The sequence below is a fragment of the Delphinapterus leucas genome, chromosome 5, assembly GCF_059928025.1.
Source record: "Delphinapterus leucas isolate spDelLeu-1000000601 "Yukka" chromosome 5, BTC_Dleu_Yukka2, whole genome shotgun sequence".
NCBI lineage: Eukaryota > Metazoa > Chordata > Mammalia > Artiodactyla > Monodontidae > Delphinapterus > Delphinapterus leucas.
Window position 1 is genome coordinate 66,545,474 of NC_143133.1, and position 13,910 is coordinate 66,559,383.

Consider the following 13,910-nt stretch of genomic DNA (forward strand, 5'->3'; position numbering starts at 1 on the left):
GTTTTATTAGACCAGGAAAAAATAAATCATTTACCTGCAATTACTTTCTCAGTGGCATTACTCATTTTGGGGTCTCCAGTCTCAGGGCTGAGATTTGGAAGCAGACTAATGGAGTATGATTTAGAACCCTTGAGAGAAACAGAACTTAGTGACCTCAGAACAGATGGAATATTCCAGGCTCCAATTATGAATTTCTCTTCATTTTTCAGTGGTGGAATGGGAAGAGGGGCAAAGCAAAAGGAAATGATAATTTCCCCTCATGGCTCCTTTCTGAGAACGAAAGGTATAACTTACAAACTATTTTTTTTGAAAGGCTAATGAAATTTTCCATGAAATTAAAATAGGCCATTTTAAAATTAAGAAAATCTTAAAAAAAATTAAAGTCATGAAAACAAAAGTGATACGTAATAAAGCTAGGGAGATTAAATTCTGCAATGTAGTTAAGCATTCTAGTGGGAGAAACTGATGATCACCCTAAATGGATTTACGTATCTGGTGTCTTAGCCCTTGGCAAGGTAAAAGTGGAAAATCATGGTGGGGTGATGCTGCTGGAGTGGCATGCACTGTCAGATTACAGTCACTTATGTGAAGAGCCTAGGCTTCACGGCTAAGAATCTGTCTTTGGTAAATTTTCATACAAAGCATCGTTTTCCTGTTCATCTTTTAGTCTGAAGTTCCAGTGCTGCTCTGTCCCTCACCTACAGTGCCTTGCACATGGCAAGTATTCAAAAAATATGTGTGAAATGAATAAAGCACTGACGTAATTCTTAGTTATCCCCAAATTTCAGTTATATGGAATACCACATCATACAGTAAAGCCAAATAAAGAAGAACTACACAATGAAATTCAAGAATCAGTAATAATAAAGTGTCAAGTAGGAAAAAAAAGGTCTTATATAATTACTTAGCTAAGCACTGTAATTTATACTGACGTCATGCAGGTAATCTTGCTATAAATTAGCCAGTTACTAATCATCAAGGAATCTGCCCTTGTTGTCCAGCTAAACACCAAGTTGAGATTGATCTGCTGCATGAAGCTGGGGCTGGAATATTTCCTAAGACATTATACACATCTATATTTAAATACAGACAAACATTTACTGTGCTTATGTGTGCCATTCAGAATTATCTGCACTTTGCCTCTGCCGTGGCGGTGAATGGCTAGAAATAACTAATTTCAGATGTGGTCTTTTTTGCATATGGCACAGAATTTTATTTAGGGGGCACTTAATTTGAAAATTTTCAGTCACTATAAGGTCCCTAAAGCATTAAGTGTATTACTCAAGTTTCTAATTTCTCTCTTGAATATAAATATTGGAGTAGGATTATTTTCTTGAATAAATTAAATTTTTATTTGTGTAAATGTAACTTTCCCTAAATTGGCTACTACTGCAGACACAACTTGTGTATTGTGTACTTTTCCTTCTTTTTCACTTAAAAATTAACAAAGCAAGACAACCCAATTACTGAAAATCTGGAAAAAAGCAAGAAAAATAAGTCATACACACACACACACACACACACACACACACACACACCCCATTTCTTTGTGTGATATTTTAAATGAACTCTTCAAATACTATCTTCCAATTCACTAACTCCATCCTCACCTCTCCAACTCTATCTAGAGCTTATTTCATTTGTTGATGTTTTTTTCTTAAATTTATTTATGATTTCTAATTTATCTTACATGTAACCTATTCTCCCCTCTCCCCCAAATTTCTTTTTGATTAAAAATAACTGTAATTTCTTTATCATGTTGAGCTCTAAACATCCTCTGTCAGAACAGTTTACACAAATGATTTCATCTGGGGTGAGTTTATGCTCCAGTTGTTTACATGTTTGTTCTCTCTTCGACATGAGATTTCCTCATGTGTCTCCAAGTTTTGCTCTTGTTCTTTCCTTCTTCACATGCATTTCAATCTAGTGGTTTTCTGTACTCTCCAGTAGGGGCTTGAATGAGCTTTCCTCAGCTCTTCTCCTGGTTAGGAAGTTTACCACTATCTTAGGTTTTAAAGAGGGGAGGCTGGCTCCTATCTGCATTTTACAGAAAGTACCATTTGTGCCCACTGTCCCATAGAAACCAAACTCTAGACATTGCTCCCTGATTCCCAACCCAGGGCCTGGGACTCCTACCCATCTCAGCTCAAGACTTCAGTTCAGTGTACCACCTTGATTTTCTATACCTATTTTGGTCTACCTCTGTTTTCTCTTTATACTATATCCATCACTGCTATGATTTTGGAATAAAGGAGGTGCATCACACTATGAACAGATGTTGACTGGAAAATATTCTTGAAGACTTTTTAAAAAATTTTTATTTATTTATATTTATTTTTGGCTGTGTTGGGTCTTCATTTCTGTGCTAGGGCTTTCTCTAGTTGCGGCGAGCGGGGGCCACGCTTCATCGTGGTGCGCGGGCCTCTCACTGTCGCGGCCTTTCTTGTCGTGGAGCACAAGCTCCAGACGCGCAGGCTCAGTAGTTGTGGCTCGCGGGCCTAGTTGCTCCGCGGCATGTGGGATCTTCCCAGACCAGGGCTCGAACCCGTGTCCCCTGCATTGGCAGGCAGATTCTCAACCACTGCGCCACCAGGGAAGCCGTTGAAGACTTCTTAATTGCCTTTCATTACTAAGGTATTCTGTTACACTTGTCACTGTTGATTATTCGCTCTGCCAAGGAATCAACGGACTCCTCAGGCTTTCCTCCAAATTTCAGTGTCCTTCCTGGGTCCTCTACTTTTCACATTTAGCCCTCCTCTCTTTTCATGCATTATTTTCTCCATATGAGATCTCATCAATCCCCTGCTTTTAGTTTCCAGCTACACTTTTAACTCCTATATCAGCACACCATATATCTTCCCCTGTGAAATGCAGGTATCTTTGCTCTTATGGCCCAGATGTAGCTCCCAACTCTTTATCTTAGTAAGTGGTATCACTTAGTCTATTTAGTTAGCTAAACAGAAATCTGAGAATCCTAGATCATCTCTTCCCTCATCACCCACATGTAATCAATTACTAAGTCCTAAATCTCTGTCCTCTTAATCCTCTCTGCAATTGTCTGTTATAAGGTTTTGATCCTTATCAACTTTTTCTTGGACTGTAGTCAACAGCTTCAACTGCTAACTCTCTATACATCTCTTTTCTGCTTTAAATCACCTTCTAAATGGCATCAGAATGATCCAGAAAGAAAGAACAAGTTCTCGAGCATGAAAAACCCATGACTTAACCCATGCTCACCTTTCTAACCTCACATTCTGCTATTCCCTGCCAAACTGCACATAGTTCTCAAATGCACCTTGCTGTTTTACATGTTTATGCTTTTTTAGTATTCAACCACATACCATAGCTAATTTGGGAGTGGCAATAAGCAAGTTAATGTATGCAAACTATCTCCATGATTATTCAAAAAAGAAGTCCAATGTTTTTATTTTTTATTCAGTGCTTTAATGCCCCAAACAAAGTTTCTAGCTGGATTACTCAAAACTAAGGAAAGAGGATGTGGACTGGGTGTAGTTAAACTGGACACATACAAACCGTTTAAAGTGGGAGGTCTTAAGGGCTCTCCTTATTACTTTATCACTTAATGCTACCACTGGGAGGTGAAAGATCTTTACAATATATTTTAATATTGTATCCTAATCTTCTCTTTATATATATTTCCCTGAGTAGTCTTAAGCTCCTGACAAGTTTTGAGTCTTATCTTCCTAACCCCCAAATCCAGTTGAAAGTCTAGTAGATAAAATGCACACAGCAAACAAATGTTAGATGTTTGAATCAACAACCAAAGGAATTCTAAAACTACATTCATGAGACATCATGAAATAATTCTACCAAAATTCTTCAAAACCAAGGCATTCAAAAATTACATTTCAATGCTTTAAAACCAAGGCATTGAAAAACATTCTCAACAGGAATTCAAATAATAAGCTTGGGCTTCTTGGTAAGTTCAGTTTCCAAGTTCTATGTAATAAAGCAAGATTGGTGATTATAGTTGAAATTGGAAAGTTCCAAGTTGGTAAGTTACCTGACTACTCCAACTATACTAGGTACCTGGAAAGGATAATTCAAAAGGGAAATATTAACTAATTTTAAGAATTAGAAAGAAAAGGCCCTGGGCAGTAGATTTCTTATATTTCCATGAGTGTAGACATATTTCAACTAGAAAAATTCAGTCAGAATGACTGTTTTGTCAATATAACCTGCCAATATACCATAGCCAACCAATAGTTAGAAATTCTGTTATAATTAATAATAACCAATGCAAATACAATACAAATAGTAGTCTCCACATGAAGAAATTATAGCAGTAATTGTGATCCATTTTTTCCCCCATTTCTACGGCCTTTAAAAAATTAAATTCAAACTGGTATAGGTCACTACATTTCTTATTCAATTTTAAAATATTTTCCGTATTTAACTGGCTTCTAACATATTTCTAAACAACAAACCTCAAATATTATGTACCAAACATTGAATTATATAAATAACCCAGGCCAAACTTTTTCAAAGCACCAAACTTACCCAGAAGGAATTCCATATTTCACCAGAAGAGGCTGAACACTATTACTATAAAACACTACCCAAAGTGGACGTCAGCAGCTTCAGGCTAAACATCTGTGTTACATTTCCGTAGCAGAATGCTTAACGTATCCATTATAAACCATCGTAAATCAAAACTGTAAAAGACAAAAATAAAAACTTACGGCTCCTTTGCAGTAAAGTCGTAACTTCCCGGATGGAGTGCGAACAATCACTGACATTCTTTTTCTAGCACTGAAAGAAAGAGGTTTTCCACAATGTGTCAGCGTAGTGAGAAGATACACCTATTTGTTTGTCACGTCTCACATATTTTAATACTCCCAGTGAAAAAATAAATTTGACCAAATGATGAGGCTGATCCTTCCACATACACAAACCATCCCCTGGGTGTATAGTTGAGTCCTTTGAAAGTTACATTATGTTTTTTAAGGCACCAGGGTACCATCTGCTTCCCTAGAGGAATAATTTACAAAATAGCTCCCTAGAAACCTGCAAGAGTTAGTATCCACCAGGATAAAGGAGAGTTCTAGTTCAATGTTTTCAGATTTAAAAAATATTTAAGCCAGTATCTTTTTCGATGAATTATTAAAAAGGGAAATGATAATCAATTTTTTTTGATATTCAAACATGGCTGATTTACCGTACTTCAAAGAAATTATCTTTTTTTGTCTATGTGAATTTTTATAACTTTTTTTTTTCACACACACACTGTATTTTATTTTTACAGGAGATAAATAAACTGACAACAAGCATTATAAGTGGATGACCACAACAAAAGCAACAATGATTGCAATTACCAAACACGAAACACTCTCATACTATGTCATAATATTGACATTCAGTCCAGGAATCGTCCATTGTAACAGCTCCTTTACTTTGCAATGAAAATTGATTTGTGTATTTTTTGCCTCTGAGTCCTTGTGGGATTTTTTTTTTTTTTATTCAAACAGAAAGTCAGTTTTAAGTACACATCCAATCACACATAAAGGCAAACACTAGAACTTTAAAAACCCACTTAAGCCTTCATGACTATCATTTTTCAATTATTACTAGCAAACCACTGGCATCATGTAAAAAACCTAATTTATCTTGCAAACTCTAGTTAATGAGCACAAACAATTTAACATTATGTTGGCAATACAGACAGATAAAAATTGTTAGTCAAACATACATCTTTTAATGCATTAGCAAAGAGATTGCAAGTAACAGTGAACAGAGTAAACAGGTATGGCATTGCACACGATAAGCCTCACTTGGAACTAATTGTGTATAAGCATATTCTCTCCAGAAACCAGGGGTAAAAAAGACTTCTCAAGTGTCTGCGTCTATTTGTGTTACCTTATGACGTTCTGTGGCTAAAAAACTGAGATGAGTGCAATATAGCAGTTAGATTTGGTGTCATAGCATACAGCTGGAGTTTCCTCCAGAAATGTCTAGGAGTATTTAGTTCTCTCTTTCTCCATCTCTAATCCCCACTGTATTAATATCTCTGATCTTCATTCCTGTGCTTTAGGACTACATTTAATTGGGCCCCTTTTTGTAATCACATACAGGTATTCTATCTCAGCCCTTCATGATTCATGTCTCTCTTAATGCAGCTTTGATGGCATGGTCCCAAACTCATCAACTTTCTTGCTCTTTTCTTCTCCTGGCAAAACTCCCAAATCTTGGGTGAACAGGAACCCTTTCTGTGGTCCATCAGGGTAAGTGGACATTGTTGGAGAAAAGTCACCCAGCCAGAGATTAGTAAACACATGGTCCCAACGTCACTGGGTGCTCCATGCTGCCTCGTCATCTACATTTCTCTAATAAGCTTGCTCTCTGTCTCCCCACAGGACTATAAGCACCTCTCCATTCCTCAAGTCTCCAATGTGCCCTTGTCATTCCTGACCCTCAGAATTTTTGCAGTCACCTTGACGGAAGCCTCCAACAAGAAATCCCTATTCTTTCTGTCATTAAAACCTGCATATTTATCCACTGTGGACCATCCTCTGTCTTGTTTCTTGTTACCATGGAAGGAACACTTCCTTTCGTATCAGAGACCTTCCTTCCACATGCGCTGTGAATCTTCTCTCACCCTGCGTTCCTGGTCATCTCACTCCTAAAGCTGTGCTGCTCTCCCCTGAACTTGCATCTTCTCCTCCTGGAATGGATCCTTCTCATCAGCACTGAAACAGTTCTAGTCTCTCTCCTGAGAAACTCACCCCAAACCACCCTCCCCGCTAAGCCACACGCATCCCTTTTCAACGCTCTACTCCCCTTCACAGCTCAACTTCTCAAAACAGTTGCCATCCACAGTTCCCACTCATTCCCCAGTCACTCCCATCTTGCTTCTCTTTTCACCAGCTGTTGAATCTCTAAGTCCAACAACTACTTCCAGCTTTGTCTTACCTAACCTTGCAGCAGTCTCTGACACAGATGACCACTCCCTCCTGGAAATTATCCTCTTCCCTTGGCTTTATGCTCTTACACTCTCTTTCTCTAATCACAGAGCAGTTTCTTTTGCTAATTCCTCTTTGCTAATCAACCCTTAGAGTTACTCGTAGTTCAATCTTCAGCCTTTTTTGTTTCCCTTACTCTATTATTATTTTATATCCAGGAGATCCAACTCACGTCCATGGCTTTTAAATACCATTTACAGGCCAATGACTATCAAATTTATATTTCAGCCATAGGCTTCTATGTGTCAGGACTCTATAACCAGTTGCCTACCTGACATCTCTATGTATATATATCTCACTGGCATCTAAAACTTAATGATTCAAACATCTCAGCCTCAGCATCTATCCTGTATCCACCATTTGTGTAAACAGTACCTCCATCTACCCAGTCACTCATGCCAGGAACCCTAGCCCCTCCCCCTCTTTTCTCCTGCCGCATCCAATTCATACCAATGGCCCCCTGACATCCCTGCAAAGGGTATCTGCATTCTATCAACTTCACTTTATTTTCTCTACCATCATCCTAGTGTAAACCACTCATGTCTTTCAGAGATTATTTTAATACCCACACATTTACTTCTCTTACTTTTGTCCTTAAGCCTCCCCCATCACAGCATCCTGAAAGAGCTGCTAACTTTGCTTTATTTTCCTTCACACACTTACCACTTACATAGTGTTTCTAAGTGTGTGTTCGTAAACAAACATATCCAAATGCTAACTGATACACTATTTATAATATATTACAGACATAATACAAGTAGGCTTAGGAAAAACAGTCACTTTGATGTGGAAAAAAAAAGATGGGGGATACACTTTGAGAATATTCTATGACAGTTAATCATCCAACTTCTTCTTATGCATTTTCCTTTGAGCCTTTCAGTGCATACAAGTGAAAAAAACCACAATGTTTAAATAATAAATTAGATCCCATTACTTTTGATATTAACCACTGGCATGTGGTCACTCCTAACCAAGACAGCAACAAATGTTGGCACAGAAAAGAAAATGCCTCTTTTAGTTAGTGTACAGACTTGCCTTATGTAGGAAAAAGTTCAAGAAAAAAAGTGGACACTTATTTCCTTGAACAGCAGCATTACGTCCTGGTTATGGCCTTGAAGATATTTTTAAGTGTCCCCTGAATGATGACACAATCTTTATAAACACCCTCTTGTCTGTAGCTGAGGTCATTTTGCCCCAAGAATGTAGGTTAGTTGGGAAACTACATAGTCACATGGGAATAAAGAGCCCAAAACTCATAGAGATATCACTGACCATAATGGAAGGCCTCTCTTATTTGACCTTAGGAAATAAAGTAAGTAAAATAATCCTTTTGCTTTCTGCCCTTGCCTACTACATGGGAACTGGTTTTATACCTAACAGAGAGATGGGTATCCCAAGACAATTAGATGTTATAATGAACACTTAATTAGAATGGTGGGTTCCTGACTCTGATTCATTTTCATGCTAAATAAATCTTGGCACCTCTAAGTATAACGATATTTCCAGATCACTGTCTTGGTCCTATACCCCCTACAGTTGTAATGCAGACAGTTATGTTCAAAAATATTTTTATATTGCCTCTAGGAGTAATGCCTTACAAGACTCTGAAGAGTGCTGTTTATGATTTACTTACAGATATGACAATTAAAAATTTCATTGAAGATTTTAATATTTGGTATAAATAAATTTAGTTAAATAAATGGAAGGAAATTTATGTCATACATACAAACCACAGAGCAGATGTTTTACCTGGTGAACTCCAAGACATTGAGCAATTCGTATCTTTCTTCCTGTCCCAGCTATGAAGAAAAGGAAAACTTGATTACATAGAGTTGGCATCTTTGGCTTCTTGGAAATAAACGCTAGTCATGAAATTTTAATGTAAAAAATGTCAACACAAACAAATTGTCCCTTCTGAAATACATCATCTTTAATTGAACTTACTAACTTTTCAAGTTAAGACGGAAGACTGAACATACACATTTAATTTTCATCCTTCCCAAAGCCCCATCAAAACTACAGAAAAAAAAAAAAAAACACTTCAGAAAGAAACTTGCAATGGCAGGAAAATAAGAGAAGAGAAAATTGCACGAAAAATGTGGAAACCAGAAAAGAGATCAGTGAGAAACACATCCTTAGCAGATACAAGAAGTTTCAAAGCCTGCAGTAGCCATGGGAAAAGCTGAGAACCAACCCGATTTGTACCACATAATCCCTAAGAGGCTTAAGGAAGTGGAATAGCAGGTAGCTCTAGAACTGGGAGGAAAGAGAGGGGCCTAAAATGGGAGGACTGGGAAAGAGCTACTAGAAAAGCAGCTCTGGGCACTGGCTCTTCCTGCATACTGGCAGAAGACCGAGGCTTTGCTCTATAGAGGGTAAAACAGAGGCTCTTTCATCTAGAAGTCGACTGGCACACTTGAAGATACAGCACTGTTATCACATTTGTACTAGAGGCTAGGCCACAATGACCCCAACCCACTTGGCCCCCTACCTTCTGGCAGTCAGACCTTTCCAGGTGGAAATCAGAAAATGAATCTCTGGGGAATTCACAAGACCAAGAGAAGCCCTAAAGGTACAGACAACCACGACTTCCCAAAGGAATCCCACCAGACCACCCCACAGTGAAGCCCAATGTTGACAAATACCCTCATGCTCAGAACTGCCATACCAGCTTTCAAGTTCTTCACTCTTAACCATGAGAAAACCAAAGATTAATAGATATTCAAGGACAGCTATTAACATGGATCATAGATACCCAAAACAAACAGATAAGAGCAATTTGGAGGAAAGAGAATTCAAAAAGAAAACATCCATGTCGGCCTGTGGAGTGTCAGGCTCTGGGTTTCTTGATGGAAATGAGGGGCTGGTGGACAGGTCCTGGATGCCTCTTCCCTCCATTTCAACACCAGAATGAAGTGGTTTGTCATATGCTTTCTATGGGCATTTTCTGTTGTCTCATTGGAACTGGATTACTGTGGCTTCCTGGTGGCATAAAACTTTTTGCAGTGTTTTATACCTTTGGAAATATTGCTGTACTCTCCGGTATATGCTTTTTAATGGCATTCATGAAGCAAAGGAAGAAAATGTTTGAAACAAAAAGATGGCTTGTACAATTGTTATGTTTTTGTGATTATTATTTAGGTCCTGTATACTGCTCTTTGGTGGCATAGGAGGAGACTGGCCTTATGATTCTGCATTTTGAAGCTCTTGTCAAAGATCTGGCACAGTCTATTATACATCCCATATGCAAGTGTTGCAGTAATTAAATGCTGTTCTTTTCTCCTTAGCGGAGAATGGGAAACTCTGGAAAAGAACATTGAAAGTTGATATTTAATTTTTGGTGAAGTATCATTTTCCCATTGCAATAATCAAAACAACTATAATGACAGCTTAAGACCACTTTATATTCCAGTAAAAACCATATGCTTATTTAAACTGTTAAATGCTTGTAATTGTTTAAAAAAGAAAACGTCAAAAAACTATCATTATTCCTCCCAGAGAAGAAACATAAGTACAACACCTGTGAAACAAGAACAGGGTACTATTGAAAAAACAATAAAAGCTTCTAGAAACTCAAAACATGATAGCAGAAATGAAAAGAAAATCAACAGAAGTCTGAGAAGATAACACGGAGGAAAACTTCCAAAAAGTAGAACAAAAAGGCAAAGACATGAAGAGCAGGACAGAAAAGTTAAAAGATGCGTTCAAGAATTCTAAAAAGAGAGAGCAGAGGAAAAAGAGGGAAGGAAAATGAATAGAATCATTCAAGAAAATTTTCCATAATGGAAGGATATTGATTTCCAAATGGAAAAGTGTCCACTCAGTGCCCAGTACAATGGGTTAAAATATCTCACTAAGGACACTGTCATGAAATTTCAGAACTTTTGGGACAAGGAACATCCCACAACCTTCCAGAGAGAGAGGGGTGGGCAAGTCACAAAGACTGGAGTCACAGTGGCTTCTGACTTCTCAATTAGGTGTACTGGAAGCCAGGAGACAGAGGAACAGTCAAAATTCTTCAGGAAACTGATTTCCACCCTGGAGTTCTACATTCAGCCAGACTACCAATTAAGTAGAAAGATAGGATAAAAAATGTTTAGACTTGAAAGGACTAAATAAAACAAAACAAAAAACCAAATAACCTTCCATGCACCTTTTCTCAAGAAGCCAATAAAGAATGTGTTCCACGATAACAAGAGTAAGCCAAGAACAAAGAAAATATGGGATCCAGGAAACAGAAAATCTAACACAGAAGAGAGGTAAAGAAAGTCCCCAGGGAGACAGGAAAGCGATTCCTCCTGACAACCACGAGTAAGACTGAACTGTCCACCAGGGCAGCTTGGAGCCCTGAGTCAGGAGCTAAGTTTACTTAAGGCTGTCACTACTGTGACTTCCGATTCTCTAATAACACCTTTTCAATAGGATGAAATTGACAGAAAATGTGTTCTATCAACACCAGCGAGTTTACTAAGAAAGAAGTTTTGACTTACAGGAAATAGAAAGTCCAAAACAGGAGACAATCAAAAGGAATTCCAAGTGCCAGAGAAGCAGGCAAAACTGGCCCAGACCAAGGAGAATGGAGGACTTCTGGAGGGATGTCTCAGGGAAACAACTACCCACTGGCAGATTATCTGGTATAATTGTACCAATAAAAGTGCACTAAGAAGGTATGGAACAATTAGTAGTAGGTAGAAAGTCAAGCAATTGGAAAAAAGACAAGAGATTCATGTTTAGAAAATAAAGAAAAAAAATTTATTTTCAGGAGATAATTTTGTATCTGGACAGACAATATTAAAAAAAAGAAAATAGGGACTTCCCTGGTGGTGCAGTGGTTAAGAATCTGCCTGCCAACGCAGGGGACACGGGTTTGAGCCCTGGTTCAGGAAGATCCCACATGCCACGGAGCAACTAAGTCCGTGCACCACAACTACTGAGCCTGCGCTCTAGAGCCCACGAGCCACAACTACTGAGCCCATGTGCCACAACTACTGAAGCCCAGGTGCCTAGAGCCCGTGCTCCACAAGAGAAGTCACCGCAATGGGAAGCCCGTGCACCACAACGAAGAGTAGCCCCTGCTCGCCGCAACTAGAGAAAGCCTGCACGCAGCAACGAAGACCCAATGCAGCCAAAAATTAAAAAAAAAAAAAAAAAAAGAGTATGCATTCCTCTGTGTCTGATTTTTTTTTCCCAGTATAATGTTTCTGAGACTTATTAAGGCTCTTGATGAATCGATATTTTACTCTTTTCTATTGTTTAGCTATTCCATTGTATATTACAATTTGTTCATCCATTCGCCTAGTAATGGATATTTGATTTGTTTCTAGTTTTTGGCTACTCTGAATTCAGCTGCTATGAACATTCCATGACACATCTCTCTGTGGACACATGCTTTCACTTCTCCTGGTTAAGTATGAGTAAAACTGCTGGGCTGGGTACATGTTTACCTGTGTTGGAAAACTCTAAAAGGATTTCCAAAGGGATTGTACCATCTTACACGTCTACTAGCAAAAACAGGTGATCTACTTGCTCTGCGTTTTCGTTCACATTCGGTGCTGCCAATGTTTTTAATTTTACCTTTTGTGTGGGTATGCAGTAGTATCTCATTGAGACTTTAATTTGCATTTCCCTGATGACTGATGATGTGTTCTCACGTGCTTGGCCATCTGTATATCTTCTTTCGTGAAATGTTTGTTCAAGTCTTTTGCCCATTTAAAAATCTGGGTCCAAATACTAGCTTAACCAAATACTGTAATATAATTATAGTACTATTGGGAAGGGATGGTGAGTCAAGAGAAATAACTCCTCATTTAATATAACTGAATAGAAAGTCAGTAGATATGTCTAAAATTGAAGAATCAATACATATATCATTCATCAAACATTAAAAAATATATATAAGATGTGTAAATGTCTGAAGAAATAGCTAAAAGAATAGAAAGTTTTTGCTTCTGGGGAGGAGAACTAGAGTTGGGAACCTCTATTCTATTTTGAGCTTCTTTGGTATTATTTTATCTTTGAAGCTAAGCATATGTATTACTTTGATAAAAAAACAGACTTAAAAATAAATAACTTACTGAATCTATAATCACTGAGTCAGGTGTTCTTCCAGTGAAAACAAAATTCAGTTGCTTGGCTGCTCTGACCAAGGCTCCTTCATCTGTTTTAGGAAAATAGGACAAAGCAAATATACAGTGAAAAAAAAATTACCCCAAATACCAGAGAAAGACACTATTGCAATCTAATTTTCTGCTTAATTTTAAAAAGAATTAAAATTCTTTTTATTCTGGCTCCTTTTACTGAAATCCACTTCTTTTAAAATTGTATGACAATGCCAAAGGAATGCGTAGAATGATCTTAAGAATCTGAGACACATATAGACCCCAGAGTCATATTTCTGAAGATTAAGTCTCACTGTTAGCCAAACATACCTAAGAAGGATAATTAAATAAACCCCTTGGTCCAGCATATTCTCTGGAAAACTTTTCTCAAAATGAATGATGCATAAAAAAATGAGGAAATCCTACATTTGCCAACAACATGGATAGACATGAAGGCATCATGCTAAGTGAAGCAAGCCAGACAGAGAAAAATACTGTATGATCTCACTTATTTGTGAGATCTAAAGGGAAAAAAAAGAAAACAAACCCCAAACTCATAGAAAAAGAGATCAGATGTGGTTAGCAGAGGTGGAGGGTGGGAGAAGGGGCAATTGGAGAAAGGTGATAGAAAGGTACAAATTTCCAGTTATAAGATAAATAAGTCCTAGAGATACAGTGATATATGTAAATTATTTCTTAATAAAACTGGAAAAAATGAATGGCATGAAATTGCCTTAAGTTTTATCCTTTTCTTCCTAAAATGTTTAATGTAGAGAAACTAATACTATTAATGTTGAGGGGTCAGTTTAAATGGATATAAATGAACTGATGC

The 13,910-nt window shown here is 37.7% G+C and overlaps 1 protein-coding gene across 15 annotated transcripts in view; it reads right to left on the reverse strand.

The window, feature by feature from the left end:
- Positions 1–13,910, reverse strand: part of ATP8A1 (ATPase phospholipid transporting 8A1) — a 241,088-nt gene that overhangs the window by 124,517 nt on the left and 102,661 nt on the right. For all 15 annotated transcript variants that reach the window (XR_016393271.1, XM_089911849.1, XM_089911844.1 and 12 more), the window contains 3 exons: positions 13,055–13,137; positions 8,730–8,779; positions 4,704–4,773 (listed from right to left, as the gene is read on the reverse strand). Coding sequence is in view for 14 of the 15 variants with exons in the window: in XM_089911849.1 (XP_089767975.1) it covers positions 4,704–4,773; positions 8,730–8,779; positions 13,055–13,137 (203 nt within the window). In the remaining variant the exon portion in view is untranslated. The remainder of the gene's footprint in view (positions 1–4,703; positions 4,774–8,729; positions 8,780–13,054; positions 13,138–13,910) is intronic.